The 17395-nt window shown below is 38.8% G+C and overlaps 1 protein-coding gene across 1 annotated transcript; it reads right to left on the minus strand.

The window, feature by feature from the left end:
* Nucleotides 1-9806: 9806 nt before the first annotated feature.
* On the minus strand, nt 9807-13553 carry c1ql3a (complement component 1, q subcomponent-like 3a). Its single transcript, XM_027015805.2, has 2 exons — nt 12715-13553; nt 9807-11409 (listed from the first exon to the last, which is right to left on the minus strand). Exons 1-2 carry the CDS (start codon nt 13300-13302, stop codon nt 11230-11232), a joined length of 768 nt encoding a protein of 255 aa, XP_026871606.1. The 5' UTR covers nt 13303-13553; the 3' UTR covers nt 9807-11229.
* Nucleotides 13554-17395: the final 3842 nt, after the last annotated feature.

Raw genomic sequence — 17395 nt, forward strand, 5'->3', positions numbered from 1 at the left:
ACTGATGTTTTTTGTTCTGCCCAATAACGTATTATTGCTATAACCCATCTATTTTTTATCAGTCTTTAAATATAGGCTTTTAATATGAGACAGGACAAATACCAGTACAAATAGGGGACTGCCCACAATCACAATCAATATATTCTCCTTTAAAGGAAATCCCAGTCCCCCAATTATCTCATTCCACCACTGTTACACACCACAGATGACCAGCCAAAAAGAGAGGAGAAGGGCAAGAGGACTCTAGGGAGAGACTAAGTCAATACAGTCCTTTGTTCAGTGGCCTGTAGGGTCAGGTAATGATCAAGCTTCTTTGACAAATATTGCTCTTCTTTACAGATATTTTGAGAACTACACATTTCCAATGTTTCCTATAGTGAAACTGCTGAAACTGCTCAGAATTAAATCACATGCCAAATATGAATTGTACCATTCTTCATATGTTTAACCTAAGTGTGTGGCTGTGTGGGATAATGACAAATCAATCTGATTTTACATCCTTTCATTAATTGCATGTGGTTGCAAGTAAGTGAGAATGACAATGCTAAATGCCAGATGAGTGGTGTAAGGAGTCTTCAGGCTGTTAGGGGCAGTGTCATGCAACCCTCTGGCCCCGTATTCCTAGCCAACAAGCATAGCATTTAGGTTCTTCACTCCACTTCCCAGAATCCCCAGGGGACTCAGGTGGACTTCCACACCCAGCAATCATCCAATCAGATAGTGTCATTAAGATCATCTTCCCAAGAGTATGCACTGGGTCCAACTTTTCATCATTTATAAAGACTCCGTGTTTCTTCATTGACTTCGTGAAGTATTGCTCCTGTTATCAAGTGCATGATGCGTTGGTCCTTTGTGTACTGACTGGTTTTTGTTTTGCTTGGCTCTATTTTTGGATTCTCCCCTGTTTGGATTTGTTTGCTGTGTGGGATGTTTTTTTCTGGCTTTCACAGTTTTTGACCCTGTGCTTGATGCTCTTTTGGACTGGTAATCATACTGTTCTGGTTTTGATCTTGGCCTGTTATTTGACTATGTTTTTTAGATTAACTGTCTGCTTTTGGATGAACTATTATCCATAAGTGTCTGGCTGAAGCTGCCTCATCACAGGGGGATGGTTTAGGGTATGTGTTTTAACACTAAAGTTATTTTTCCTGATCCAAAGTCTTGAGAAGACAGCAGAATAATTAGAAACAATTAGTTGTCAGGCGCTATCATGGTCTTTTAGGAAAAACTGGACAAAAGTGCCAAAATAAATGGACAGTGCAGCTGGCTAAGTGCGCAGAACACATCTTAACAGACAACTTGATTCTTCTGCTCCATGTAGGGCAGCATCATCTGGGGGGGTATTGAGTAATTCAACTTTCTCTAGTGTGTTTTGTGCTAATTAAATGCATTGCACCTCATCCAGAAATGTCAGTATTGATTTATCATCTTCTGTGAGAAGTCACTTTATTTCAATGTTTACACAAGGAGAAAAGGAGCAGCAAGTTAGCCACCATTGTACAAACACACACATACTTCAAAAGAACTTAAGTCATGGATATTGTGAGTAGACATTTTTCCTGTTGGTATAGGTGTATGTTTTGTGATAGGGTAGTGGTATGCTCAGTGGTTAAGGTACTTGACTTGTAATCAGAAGATTGTTGGTTCAAGTCCCACTGTGGGGCCCCTGAGCAAGGCCCTCAAGTTATACACACTCATAATTGTAAGTTGCTTTATAAAAGTGTTAGCTAAATGTAATCCATAAACTTTTGACAATTGATCTTTTCACACTCAGTCAATCCTTGTGGCATATTTCACTGTAGGTTTCATTAATGCAATTCTGTGGATAGTGCTATGTACATCGTCAAGGCCATGTGACACTTCCAAACTTTTGGACTGGTGTTCAGGAGGGAAACTTCCTCCACCATTATGTTGTAATGAATGGTCTTTCAGTGTTTCCTGCCTTCCCAGCTCTTTGAAGGGTCCCTGAGGGTGGAGTGGAAAGCAAACATCCTCCATTCATTGTAGAGTGCAAGACCCCAGACCAGAACCTCAAATTTCATGAACATGCCAACCCCCCCCCCGCCCCCCCGAAAGATTGATCAGCTGGTGCATCATACCTTTGTTAGTACTTCAATCTCCACTTTGTTGTCATGGTGACTATCCAAACATGGGTCCTTAGGGAAATGATTCCATGAGTGGCTCGTCTGACTTGTCTTTAACCCCCCCCCCCGTCACCTTTGTAAGGCTGCTCCTGTCAGGACAACTGTGGTCTGCTTCTGTGCTATCATACCAGCTCCTCTCCTGTCTCCATGACAATGTATATAAGTGATGTCTCTTTGACACTGGGCACATGGTGTGAAGCCTCTACTCCTGGATCAATGACAGTGTGATGTATGCTTTCTATGTGGCGGTACTATATGTTTGGCATAGAGAATATGGCCACACGTTTACATAGTTAACAATAACAATAACTAAACTTAGTTTAAAGATGTTTTGTGTTTTACAACTGGTGGCTGGTTTGCACCAACTTGCTCAAGTAACTTGCTATTATTTCTTCTCGTTTTCTCACTTCTCCGCTTCCTGATTAGGGCATATGGTGAGATCTAAACCAATAATACCATGAAACTAAAGCCACTGTTTGTCGAGGAGTGCCTTTGGTTATTGCAGATTTGGGAGGTAATAAGACACAAACTGCACCAAACATATGAAATGGGTCAAATACCAAATACCGGTGAGATGATAGAAGTAGTGTAAAATACAATATTTAATTACATGTCTACTATTTGTAAAATATATTTAGGATAGGAGTTCAGTTAATGCTTAAAGTTTTTTTTTTTTTTAAACTAACTAGCCTACACTATTTTGTTCAGTATTTGGGCATTTTCTTCAGGTTATACAACACTGAATTTAATTTGTAGCTGTCCTACTATCTATTCAACCCCGAAACCAACAGTGGCATATGAGCCATAGATTTGGTGAGAATGGTTATGGTCATAGTCAGACTAGATGAGAACAGCTGTGGTCATAGTGAATCTTACAATCCCTATGCTAATTTTACAGGGCTTAATGCACATGTCCTTTTTTTTTCTTTGATTTGAAATACTTCTATTTACTTTTAACATTCATGTTCAAAAGTGACCCGTATTTGTTATCAGTGGGAACATATCTCTGTCCTGAAAAGATATACATGCTTTACATGAACAACAAAATAACACCAAGGGCATGAACAACAATGAAATTAATGGAATTCAGCTGACACTTTTATCCAAAGCAAGTGGCAATTATGAGTGAGTACAACTTAAGCAGTTGAGGGTTAAGCACCTTGCTCAAGGGCCCAATGATGGTAGCAGTGGGGCTTAAACCAGCAAATTTCTGACTACAAGTCAAGTATCTTAACCACTGAGCTACCACTGCCCACAGTTTATTAATAATGAAATTAATGAAGTTGTACATGTGTTCATAGCAAAGGTTATATGTTTGTGAGGACCACTGAGAGTTATTCAGCTATTGGAGATTCAGGCCAGTAGGTGAAAGGGCCTAGCTGCTGTTGTTTGAGCAGTTACTGCTGTGTACTCTGCGCAAAGAGTGTATATATGGGAGAGAGTCTAACGATGGTGGGACCGTGACCAGTTCCTGTACATTGAAATTTGATTACAAAAGCACATTTATTCTGATCTCACAGTTTTCACTGGGATAATATGGCCATGACTAGATATACCTACATCAAAGATTGGATCTCGCTCTTCACACCACTTAGAAAAATCAGATTTGCATAACATGTAGGTAAAAAATGTTGGACCTGAACCAGCATAGTGTGAACAACACCATATGCACCTGCAGGGTGGTAATGTGCAAAACAAAAGTCATATTCATTGGCATTTTGTTTGAAAGAGCAGCAGGAAAAGGGACAGTGCACAGTGTGAGCTTTATGACTCATAGGGATGAAGGGTTATTATCAAACACCCATTAAAATCATCCTTCATCTTTTCCTGTCCTGCACCTTTAGATGAAAGAAAAAGTCCATAAATACAGCCTCTACTCTGCATAATCCAGCCAGTGTGAATTCACACCACCAAGTCTGTGTATGGTGTATGTTGCTCTACTGGTCCTTGGGTTCTTAGGCAGACATTACATGTAGCATGGTGTCCTGGGGATAAACCATGAAACTAGTGAGATAGAACTTCTCTTGCTCCTCTTTTATGAACTGAATGATGAAAGTCATATTTTTGGTGATGTCTTTAAAGAAGACTATTAAAGATAAATATCAGGACTAATTTAGGATTCTGTTCTGTTTTGCTTTTTTTTCTTCTAGAGACTCATCAAATAGATAAGAATAAAAAAAATGGAATATGATCTCATGTCATTACAATATTTTTTCTAACATTGCAGTATTTATAGTAAACATAAAATGGGATTTACAATATTGAGTATTTATTGAGTATTTATAATAAAGTTAAAATCGAAGATCAACAGTATAATGGCAAATGCTGGTGGGGTTGAGAAGGAAAAGAATAGAGTGAGACCACGACCAATGTGTTTTTGCCATCAAATCCCCACTAACTGAACACAGCACACTCTTTCACACCCTGACAACAAATGGAGATATCAGTGATATTAGAACAGACAAGAGGCCCTTTAAGCTACTTGGCACAATTTGCTTTGAGTTAATAGTCTCCTCTCTGGGAGATTTGATAAGCATGGAGTGAAGTGAATCACATCCCTGTCCAAATAGTTCTACAGCACTTGTCACAAGTGATAAAATCAAAGGAGGGGAAAGAGATCCGAGGTGTGTGTGTGTGTGTGTGTGTGTGTGTATGTCAGAAGGAGATAGACAAAAGGAGAGAGAGAAAGCAAGTGTGCATGTATGTATTGGTGTGTGGCTTTCAGTGCATAAGATGGCTGAATCTTTCCTACATCTTATTTCCATTTTAAAATTACTCAGTATAGTATACATCTATATTGTTGCAAAACCTAATGTAAGAATTTCTATATGTTTTGAGTGTTTTTCCTGCAGTGGTTCACAATACTACATAGTATTACATAAATTAATGAATAGTGATCAAGCTCAAATTTTTAGTTTCAGTGCAGCTTATTCAGCTGAATCCACCCAATTAAATTGTTATATGGATAAATAAAAACAATTATAAACCTTTCTTTCTGTCTCTTCACAAGACTAAATGAGATGGGATGAGGGTGAAGGTAATTGGACTTTTTTTTTTGCCTTTGCAGCATGGATCAGTCAAAGTCCAGGAGGATTTTGGGCTGTCAGGGCCAGTTCTGTGTTGGGTTTTAATTATCCTCCTTGGAGCTCTGTCAGGGACAACTGTGTCAGCAGCCCAAACTGTTTTCCAAACAGAGCTTTAGAATCTCTGAGTCCATCAAGCCCAGACAGGGTCGTCTGCCGTCACACTGAGTGGCTTGCTTTGTATTCACAAAGACCGCCAGAGACAAGCCCAGGCTTCAGCCCTGCAGTCTGCAAATCAAAACTCTGAGATGAAGAGCTGAATGAAGAAAAGTCTTAAGTGGTTCTCACCTTTGTGGTGGAGGCTGCATTATTCTTCTAGGACCTGTGTTTAAAACACCTAATCTATGTCAGTTTAATGATACAGTACAGTTTAACCAGTCTGCACAATATTCATCAGTTCAAAAAAGTTCAAATATTTATTTTTTAATTAACTGGTTCAATGCCCTAGCCACTGCGTTTTGATTTTGATGCACTGAATCCTCGAATGATGTCTGATAGTGAATGTACTATATGAGACTATGGTGTACAGGCACACGGTTGATGTGCTTTGAGTTAATATATGTGCTTTGATGTGCTTTGAGTTAATATATAACCAAACTAGTGACATTTTAGTCCACCATCTGCAATCAAACCTCTTTCATGAGGGACATGCATCTTGTATATATCTTTCGCCCCCTCATGATTAAATGTTATTTCTTATTTTAACATCCAGCAAATTCATATGTAGTCCTTGACCTTCTGTAATTAGGAAGGTGTGTACATGCATCTGTGTGCGTTTGTGTTATTAAGACACTTAAAGGTATGTCAGCTCATGAACGTGAAAAAAGCAGTCAGTCATTTATCTAACATGAAAATGTGTTTCTAAATCTTCATATTCACCCCTTAGACTCTCTATCTTTGTTTTCATCTTATTGCTAAAGAGTGAGATAAGAATTAATCTGTGTTATCAGACTTCACACTCGAATATTCCCAATTCTCTGAGTATACCCCTATTTTCTATTACAAACACTGACTACATCTCTTAATATTAGTGCTAAACTTTCACCTTTCTTCCAAATTCTTGGTTCAACACCGTCTTAGTTGCATGTGAGAGACTAGGTTACAGTGGAGTGTGGGGCTGAGCTTGGTCTGAAGACACTGTGCTTCAGCTGTAGTCATCCTTGTTTGTAGTCCTAAATAAGTAGCACAATGTGTCAGCATTATAAATGCCCCTCAGATATAATAGCACTCAGAAATAAAGCATACCGATTGATTCTACTCCTCCTCTCTCTGCTCTAGGCCTGCAATCCTCTGCTAGCTTTTAACTCCTCTGCTAGATAAATGAGACACAATGTATTCCTATGGCATTTTTATCAATTTGTATTGGTTTTTATCCCAGAACACTCTTTCTCTCAGTAATGGCACCTAGGGGCCCCTTGTATGCATGTGTTTGTGTGTTTGTATGTGTGTGTGTGTGTGTGTGTGTGTGTGTGTGTGTGTGTGTGCATGCTGGGGGGGGGGGGGGCTCAGCAAAAAAGTGATAAAGGAGTAGAAATAGTGTTGAAATAGCACACATTTTATGAAATACAGCACATTAAGTGTTACGATGATAACTAAAAAAAGTCATAATCTACCATTTATAAATCTTATTGTATACATGCGTTTTGTATATTGTGAATAGAAATGAGCAATCGTGGTGACTATGAAAGGGGAAGAAACCATCTGTTTCTGTAATCTCAGCAGTTTAGACAGGCCTAGTTTTGACCCCCGCATCACAGTTTTGTTCACATGCACCCCCACCTACAAAAGCACAAAGAGAGAGAAACATGAGAGGAAAAAAGTGGGATGAAGCTTTTCTGGGCCATTGCAACAGATGTAATATAAGAAAATGGGAGCAGGGAGCCTGAGTTCTCAATAGTGTTTCAGATGTGAATCTCTACACATACACTCAGAGGAGATGTTGTAATCCTGCTTTAATGGATCCTCGAAATTCCACCACAAACCATGACAGCTTTTCAGCTGTGCTTCATGTCTCAGTCTGTGTAATATGTGTGGCCTTCATCCTTTGTCTTGGATGTTTTTTTTTTCTTTTAGTTTAATTCTCATCATGTGCTGTGATGCCAAGAGAGGCAGTGGTAATATATGATGAGATCAGGAGGGCTACCAGGACATGATTCTCTTGGAGTTGTAGAATGACCTTTTATAATTCAGCCCATTCATTTAGCTTTTTGCATAATTAGCTCATAAAGAACGTTTAGGCATGCACATCAATAATCATACAGTGCCAATTAATTAAAATTAAGAGTTAATATTTGATCACTAAATATTTTTCAGTATGTTCTCAATATAAACTCATACATTTGCCTTTTTCTTTACTGTAGGGTTACAGGAAGCATAGCTCAGTCCCATTGTACAAAGACTACTCTAGTTATATGTTACGCTACATTCTATAATGAACTGTAAGATCCTTACCAGCCATTTCAGTATGAATTTTGAGTCAGAATGAATTGGAGGGTATCCTGCTCAATTCCAGTGCTGTGGGTGTTGTCTGGTTCCTCCTGAGCTTGAGTGATCTGGCACTAATGCTCACTCAGGGGCCGGCTAGGTCTGATGAAGGACAGGCAGGGACTGGTGCCTGAACAGGTGGCCTCTCACAGAGGATTCTGGTGATGAATGACACCCATGTAGCAGTAATCACCAAAGAGATGCCAATATTATCACAGACCTTTACTAAAAAAAAAAAGAAAAGAAAAACAGCAGAAAAGTTTTACAGCTTTATGTCTAAGGGATGGCTAAAACAATAATTTGTCTACACCTAATGTGCTTAAATAATAAAAAAAAAACCATAAATGAATAGATAAATAAATAAACCTTTTCTGCATTACTGAGGAGTAATAGATCTTTTGGTAACTAGGAAAATAATTTCCTACACCTTTTTGGACATGTCTCAGTCTACCAATCAACAAAGATCATCTATATTCCTCAAACTTAGATGGGATGTGGTCATTACGAGTAATTACTTAGACTTCTGCTTGCCAGTGGTGGCAAGATATTGATTCATTCTTATGCAAAGGTCACAGTCAGAATAAACGGAAGATTAAAGAATGATTGATACAGTGCATCCACATGAAATTGCTACTGATATGTTAGAAAATCAGCAAATGAGATAAAAAGAAAAATAAAGCATTTTAATATACATGTGTGAATGCATGTGAGTGTGTGTGTGTGTGTGTGTGTGTGTGTGTGTGTATGTGTGTGTGTGTGTAAAGGAGAGAAAGAAAGAGAAATAGTGTTGATGGGTAGTGAGCAGAAGGAGTGATGTGCTCATTAGAGAGGTTGGGGTTTATGGGGTGATCTGAGTGTTCTACACACATTGAACTGACCTCTGGATGAACCTGCACTGATTGGCCAAGTTACACACCTCTTGGAAGAACAGTCTAAAAGAAAAAGATTGTGGCTTTGATATTAGAACATCACAAAAATCAATCAAACCTGAAAAATTTCCAACAAGAGGAAGAACATATTTGCAAACTTTGTATTAATTCATCAATATTTTGATGCTGATGTAAATAATTGTATACTTAGAGTGAAATGCAACAATAAGATAATAATATTAGAAATACCATGTCTATCTTTTGTCAGAGGTGTCTTTCCCTTGAGTTTTCCAAAGACGCTTCCATTTGTACTATGATCTGAGGTGCTGTTGCTTTGTTCTGACTGTCCTGCCTCAATCTACCCTTCATCATCAGGCTCTGCTTCCTCTATTTTTTCATGGGATTTATCTGAAACTTAACACAGATGACTCTGGATGATGAGGACCCTTCTAAACCACAAACACCTAACAAGCCTGAGAAGCAAAGCAAATAGTGAGTGTGTGTGGCTTGATCCATCTCCTATTGTAACCTTCAGACTGTGGCCAACCCAGCCAGCCTGCTCCTGACACAACTCCAGCACTGAGGCTCGATGCATGGGCGGGAGCTATTCCTCAGACATTACATGTTGCTTGATCCAACTGATAGACTACTGGGTAAACAGCACAAACAGGAAGCGCTTACATCAATGCACAAGTGTTATCTCATGTGTAATCGTGAGAGTCATAGGCCAGGGGAACGGATTGGCCAGTGCTATTCATAAGAAACAGACATTATAGGGTCTAATCCAAAACTACAGAAATTTCTCTTTTCTTAGAGAGTGGAATGAACCAGGGAGAATACCTGAGATACAGTTCCTGATTAGTCTCAACAGGCATCAAAAGTTCCTTCCTGGGTTTAATCTGACATTATGCTGGTGACAAAAGGAGAAGGAACATATTTGATTCATCATAGCACAAGAATTAAAACTTTCTGATTGACAGAGAGATGATCCAATATCTGATATATTGAGAGTCTGGCCTGGGTGCCTATATGCTTCATGAGGAGAAAATAACACAAGACTCTTTGAAATGTCACAGTCAATAATGCTACATGGGAATCTAGTAACTAACTAATTGCTTTAGTTTTACACTTAGCGGTGATTTATAAGATTGACAAGGATTATATGCATAAATCAGAAAAATACACATATCAGATTAAACTTCCATTTAATGGAAAAATGTGTTTCATTCTATACAGATGAAGTGCACTCTGGGAATCCAAAAAATAATAAAAATAAAAATTTAATCTTCTGATTTTAAGTCATTACACAATAATTCATACACACTGTATTTCTGAATGTAAAATGCAAAGATTTCAATACGCTATTCCCAAAATACTGAGACACTCCAGTGCTTTGTAGGCATTTGTATATTTTAGGGAAAAAATAAATCAACTACAATATGTACATAGAAAATAAGTAGTGATATCAGTAGTCACATTCGCTGATTCCCTTTTAGATAGACACACATTTACATATCAACAAGTACATTCTCCATAGTATTCTTAATATCACAAAGCATGTTCAGCCTCAGTTCAGGAAGTCTATGTAAAGACAGTATTTTTACTGTTGTGTCTTCATCACGCTGCTGAATCTGAGCCTTGTAATATATTTAGCTGATGTATGGAGATAAAAGAGAAACTGACTATACTGAAGTCATATATAACTCTGGTATGAATAATTCATTGAAAGTCATGCTGCATTGTAGTTAGCCTACCATGAATACCTATTAGAAAGATCAGCTCTTATTTTACACTTCTACCCAGTGTGCTAAATCCAACAACCATTCCGTGTGCAATGGCAACATTAGTAGAACTTTAACAATATATTACAAAGTTCAGATGTTCAGTTGCTACATGTCATGGATCAGTCAGCTCTAACCAAGTAAAAGCAACAGGATACATCACAATGAGAAGATTTGACCTCAACAATAATCCATCAGATGTTTAGTTATAATGCTCTTATTTACCAAGACAGCTCTTCTACCGCTCATCCAGAGAGGTTTACTGATCTCTGTTTGCGTTATGTATATGACAGTAATTCGTAGTTTAGCCTGGGATATATGAGATACGACTCTGAGTCATAAACATAGTTAAACGTCATTCATAAACTAAATTAGGCATCAGGGTTGCGGCTTGATGTTTAAAAAGCTTGATATGCAGTGAGCATCGGAATTATGAGTATTATAATTGTTAAAGTTATTGCACATACTAGTTTCTCAGTTTTCATCTTATAAAAAGTATTTTGCCGCTATAGAATCAATTTACACATGGCTACAACAGTAACTGCTTTCATAATACACGTACGCGCGTTTTAGTCGAGATTTTTTTCGATTTTCGGGTTGCTGCTCTTTGTTTTGCTGTATCCCTCTATTTACGCGGGACTATCACTTGTAATTCCGAAAAAGTTGACTTTCTGTTTCCGAATTACACTTGGAGGAAACGGTGTTGTCCCAGCCACACATTCTTACCAGCGTCTTCTGGTGACAGAATGTTGTGGATGAGGGAGTGTGTCACTTGCCTCTGGCCCTGGGAGACTTGCCGGCATAAAAAGGAAAGGTGAGCGAGAGGAGGACACGCGCTGGAGTAGCTCAGAGGGGAAAGGTGTATGTCTTAATCGGCGTAGATGATAAAACCAGAAAAGGTGCTGTATTTGTTGTTATTGCCTCCATGGGCTTTGCCGCCGTCCAGTTTGATGTAGACCTCATCTCCTGGCTCCAGGTGCAGAACAGCGCTGTTGCTGGCATAATCGTAATTCTGATCCGCATCTTGGGCGATGGCGCTAGCGCGGACCTGTGGTGAAAATATGCTATTTAGTCAAGATCCTTGAAGTAATTTAAATGATTCCTGGAATGTTTATACAACAATACGGGTCACTAGAAACAATAGATTCATATTTCGCTAAATAAATTTCAGTACCACGGTCAGCACTACTGGAAAGAAGGAATGTGTGCATGCAATTCCTTGCTTATTCTAGTATTTGTGGAACTATTGGACATAATCTCCGCAAATGATAAAAAGGAACCATATGAATATGATGAAAGGATTCATTCATTTTGCTCTATTAATCCATTAATAATTTAAGCAATGCCTCTAAACACAGTTCCGCTTCTGGTGTAGTCGATCATTTAAGAAAATGCAGTATGAAAATAAAGTATTTAAGAAAATACAATAAGAACAATACGGTTTATTGTTTACTTTATAATTCTGATTAGAAGTAGACCGTTAATTACCCTCTAATTAAACTTTTCAATTGTTTTAGTCTGACATAAATAATATGATATTTACTAGGTTCGTGGAGGTTCCATTGCTACTTGTTAATGAATTTGTTACAAATATATGGAGACTTGGATGGTTAGACGTGTACGTACACAGCGCTGGGGACATGTGTTTGACAGTTGGATTCAGCCCCATGGTTTATCCATCCCTAGTGCTGTTTTTTAAATACTAGTAATTAATTAAAAACAAACTACATGCAAACAAACAAAAATAACAACAACAACAACAATAATAGAGGTTTGTTTTGGTCCTTTTTTGAAGTCTAGTTGAGAATTGTGCTTCTGTTGCTGTTGCTGCTGGTGGTGGTTTAAAAATAAAACCATGTAAAAATGAGTAAAGACCACTGATGAATGAAAAGCAGACCTTTTTATAGGGGGTCTCTGAGTTGAGGCTTGGCGTTTCTGATACTGATACTAAATGAGTGTCAACACCTCCTACCCACCCCAAAGAACATTTTGATATCTAAATGTTCGTAAGCGATAAATGGTAAAGTATTTCCTCATGGCATTGATTCCTAATTACACTCTCCAATATAATCAGTATCAATGCAATAATAACGAAATAACCTACTGTGAAATTTCACAAGAAAGATGCTGCAGCTACCTAAAAACAAAAAGTATTAAAGGAAAAAGAAAAGCTTAGGGTTTGATTAATCTTACAAAGAAGGCAGCATTTAAAAGGACAATATGCAGAGAGAACATTTATCATCGAAAAACAGATATTTCTAGAAAGTTAAGGTTTCGATTTCATAAATTAAATGCGAATTGTAATGACAAGATGTGCGATAAACTATCATAACCTCAAAGGTTAAGAGCTCACCTGATTGTTTTTACACAGATCTGCCCACATGCTGGTTCCGTCTCCGCCCCGCATCAGCACATGGTAAGTGAAGAAATATATCCCTGGTATAGAGCAGGTGAATTTTCCAGTCGTTGGATCGTAGTGATTCCCCAAATTAGTGACGACGTCGTCAAATTTCAGCAACTCGTAACCCTCGTGCTGCTTTTTAAGGCCCGCGTAAAAGGCAATTTTAGGGACGGTACTATAGGTCGCAGCACTGATTGCACCTGCAGCATTTGGTCCCGGGGGTCCAGGTAATCCGGGGCGTCCCGGCTCTCCCTTCTCTCCGGGTGGTCCGGGTGGTCCGGGCGGCCCCGGCTCACCAGGTGGGCCCCTGGGCCCCGCCTTTCCTGGACGCCCCGGCTCTCCTTTAGGTCCTTGTATAAAAGTTGGCAATGATTGCATGAGGTTATTGTCTCGCACCGTGTCTGCTGTTGCGGTGCTTGTTGGAGATTTAGTGCCATATGGGTCGCACACCATTCTGCAGGTGCCGAGCATCTCGTAATGTGCCGAGGTTCCAGCAGAGTTGACTAAAACTGGGATCAAAATCACCAGAACTAACACCATGACGACACCGAGCACCCCAGCTACGATCAGTCGCTTCCTGCCGACTAGCCTAGTCAGCGCAGGGCGATCCTCTTGTCTGCTTTTGGGCGAAATCTTGCTGGTTGATGAGAAACCCTTAAGATGAAAAAAAATAGAACCTATTTGGTTTGTTGTTAATGTTAATGAACCTTTTGGGCTGGGCCCAAACAGCGTTTTTTTTCTTCTCCCGCTTAACTTTTTTTTTTTTTTTTGTGCTGATGTTTGCTTATTCAAGTCTCACTAAAAGTTTAGCCTTCCCCAGGCTTAGCTCGCTCTAGTCGTCAGTGATTTAGAAAACACCGCCTTCAGCATCTCTCGGAGCCTGCACTTTAAAGATCCACGGCCACGTGCGGATGCGCGCAGTGAGTAAAAGTCCAGCTCCGACGTAGGAGAGAAAACGCTCTTATATCCCGGAGCACGCAAATCCTTTCCAAAGCTACACAGCTTTACTCCTCTTCTTCAGTGTACAAAGACAAGATGAGACTACAGGAGCGCAGCCACAGAGTTTGCTTTCAGACAGAAGTAGATGTATTCCAGATCTGGAAAGCAGGAGAGCCTCTGCGCGCGTAGAGTTGTGGGCATAGCATAAGACAGAGAGAAAGAGGGAGGGAGCACCCAAGCGCGATCTTATAACAGATGGAAACTGAAGACAACGGCTGCCACCCATTCTTCCATTCTGACAGTCCAACATGTACGTGAAAAAGAATTACATGTATCAAACTAACAAAAATATTCGAAACGATATGAGATTAAACAATGAAAACCTAAGCAGTTTTGGGGTGTTTTATCAATTTGAATACATGCAGAACTGTTAAATTAATTAATTAATTAATTCGTTCATTCGATCATTCAATCATTCATTCATTCATTCATTCATTCATCCATTGGTTCCTGCACTTAAAATTAACCAAGATTGTAAGTCATTCCCCTGTGAAAAATGTGAATATTGAAAATGTGTACTTATGTCTATTGTAGAGACATATTGTATTCAGACCCTGAGAATGAGCTGTGAAGGTAACGGAGCGATCATTAACATGACACTCTTGCCAATAGTATACTGGCAAGTGATATATTGCCCCCACAGAACACAAGGAGAAACCATTCGTTGAGAATCGACTCCTACTCAGAAACAATCACTTTCTGTAGCAATTTTGTTTTTGTGATTTTCTTACAAATGTATCCTCTTCCTTATCTAAAACAATACACCAATATTGGAGAAAATCAATCTAACAAATCAATAGTTAGTCTAATTTGTTTATATATTTTCTGTATATATTTGTGTATTTATATGGTATAAATACTTTACATATAGTTTCCATATAAGTTTAACATATAAGTTTTGATATAGGTTATACAGAGCTATAAAGTTCACATTGCACAACACTTCCTTTTAAATACATCAAGATCTCACAATCTTAGAAAACTTGCTTTTATCTCGAAGCAATAATATCACTGTGTTTATACTTTCATAACATTTCTGTTGGGTTACTGATGTTTGGTTTTGGAATCTAGAATATTGACTATGAATTTGAAAGAGGGTTACCACTTTGTTCTAAAACTTTAAAATGTAATGATGTCAAGCACTTTTATGCTTAGGTCAAGGAGTTTCTTAGGCCAGAGCTTGAGAACATTAATGCACCTGGTAATTTACTTGATTTCTGGTTCACATGTTCTGTACCATTGTTGCTTGATTCTGCAACATTTTAAGGTATGCTTGACACTATTGAGACTATTAAATCAGACATGTCTTTGGATGATTAAGTCCTTACATAGTAATCTGGTACAGCTCTGCTCATCTGCTCTGTCTGCTGTTGTGGTGCTTTTTAAACTAAGTGATTCAGAAATCAAAGATTGAAAAGATGCTATTTTATGAAAACATCTTTAGTCTCCTGACTCTGACCTTGGATTCCAGATAACCTGTGTTTCATACTCCTCCCCTGGATGGCACTGAGCATGCTCTGTGGTGCTGCTAACTTTACCTCACCTTCATAAATCAACAGCCAAAAATCAATGGGTTTGGTTAGCCTGGGAGCCATTGTGTCCTTGAGACTGTGAGATGCATAGACAAAAACGAAGATATCCACTTAAATAGGATGATGCAAGTGAAACTAAAACAAACCAAACAAAAATACAAAAAGCAATCACAACAAACAAAATCTGCACTGCTTTCCCCAAATTGCTCTGACTTTGGGTGGAGGAAAAAAGCACACAAATGATTACTTTGAAAGGTCAGTGAGTAATTGATGTCGCAGTCTGGTATATGGCATGCATAATGATCCATTGCTACAAAGAGTCATTTTTAAACCTCAACATCCCAATTCCTGTTGACAATGACAGAAGGATAGGACAGGCAAAGATAAGGAGCCAGAGAGGCGTTATTCTGGAGTGCTGAAGAGATTGATTGTGTAAGGGTCCTGTCCCATAATGAATGGCCTAGAGTTTGATGCTAACTTTGAAACCACAGTTTCATCTCTTCCAATGCTGGACAAAGAAAGTTCAGCTTGGGCATGTGAGTGCATGGGGTGGGGGTGTAATGTGTTGTCATGATGGAGGCAAGACAAAGTTTAAAATGGAAAAGAGAAACATTAAAAAGAGTAGAAAGATGAAGGGTGTGAGATAGCGGTGGTGGGAAGTGTGCTGGGTTGCGGCATACACTCAGCAGTGTGCTGTGGACAGATGTGCCTGCTGAGTGTGTGAGTGTAAGGAGAGTGTGAATGAGGAGGACAGTAGGACACACACAGCGTCTGAGACAGGATAATAATAATCAGAGAACAATAACAGCAGGGAGAGGTGTGTGACGGGACCTCTCAGGAGTGTAGCATAGGCCCTGTTTACTTATACACACATACACACAGCTTTGTTAGGCATAGAGTAGTGAAAGGTCAACACTTTCTTCTTATCTTCTGTCACTGGGGCAGGCAGGGCCATGACATGGCCTTCTATGGGAAGATCACTTCTTAGATGTGTGTTTATCCCCCATCAGTGTTTCAGATCACAGACTTTCTTAGCAAGTACTATATATATGTAAACTCCACAGTTTCCAAGTTATTTTGGTGAATGTACCACAGTTTCTCAACCTAATCTTTATTTAACTGTAGCATGTAGTCAGTTGCCCTGGACAATAATTTCAATGGATCCCTGTGCTAAGAAAAAAATGGAAACCCTGTCGGCTCAAAACACGCTTATAAAAGAAGACCAAGAATGTTCTTGAATAACATAAATAAACATTTGCCTTACAGCCACTGCTGTAACAATAAATAAGACAGTCACAAGAGAATGTCTTGCCAAAGCAATATTTGTCAGTGTTTACAACTTTGATCAGAGGATGGACCAGAACTATCCTTCTGGTCATGAAAAGAATGTGAACATGCATTCTTATGCATATTGTTTTTGCCTCATTCTATTCTGCATAAGTCAACTTATTCTAGCAAACTGTTTTTAAAGCAGGGTTTAAAGTAGGGATCATTGTAGAGGGAGGACTGAGTTGTCAGGTGTGAATATGTGGCAATGGCAAATGGTGTACATGGCAGACGGGTCAGGTAGGACTACCGTGTAGCAGAATTTTGGGGCCCCAGACAGGTCTGGACCAGCTCTGTATAAACACATTAATTTCTCTTGTTTGAAAAGCATTCCCACCTGTGAAAGAATGAATTATACAGGTTTATGCTTACCCTACAAAAACCTTTGACTGTAGAATTCATGAAAGCATTCTCTGAAAAAAAAAGTGTTTTGTGTAAACGTCTACTGACTGACCCAACAATTGTCCCAGGCCTTGATTATAAGTAGGCTTTAAGTCAAGTTTTTTTTTTGTTTTTGTTTTTTTTCCTCTAAGTACAGGGAAAGATGTTCAAATTCTTGTCCATGGTAATTGACTTTACGCTATATATGCAAACAAGAGAAAACCTGAAAAATGCTGGAATATTACTTTAAGCATTTTGAGAGTTTAGCGAATAAAATTGATAATTTCTCAAAACCATCAAAATACTATTGCCAAAAATACTGATATTCAAATTCAGCTATTACATTTATATGGAATATTCTGCATTAATAAATCATACACTTTTGTCTGCAATAC

Source organism: Electrophorus electricus, chromosome 10, assembly GCF_013358815.1.
Source record: "Electrophorus electricus isolate fEleEle1 chromosome 10, fEleEle1.pri, whole genome shotgun sequence".
Classification (NCBI taxonomy): domain Eukaryota; kingdom Metazoa; phylum Chordata; class Actinopteri; order Gymnotiformes; family Gymnotidae; genus Electrophorus; species Electrophorus electricus.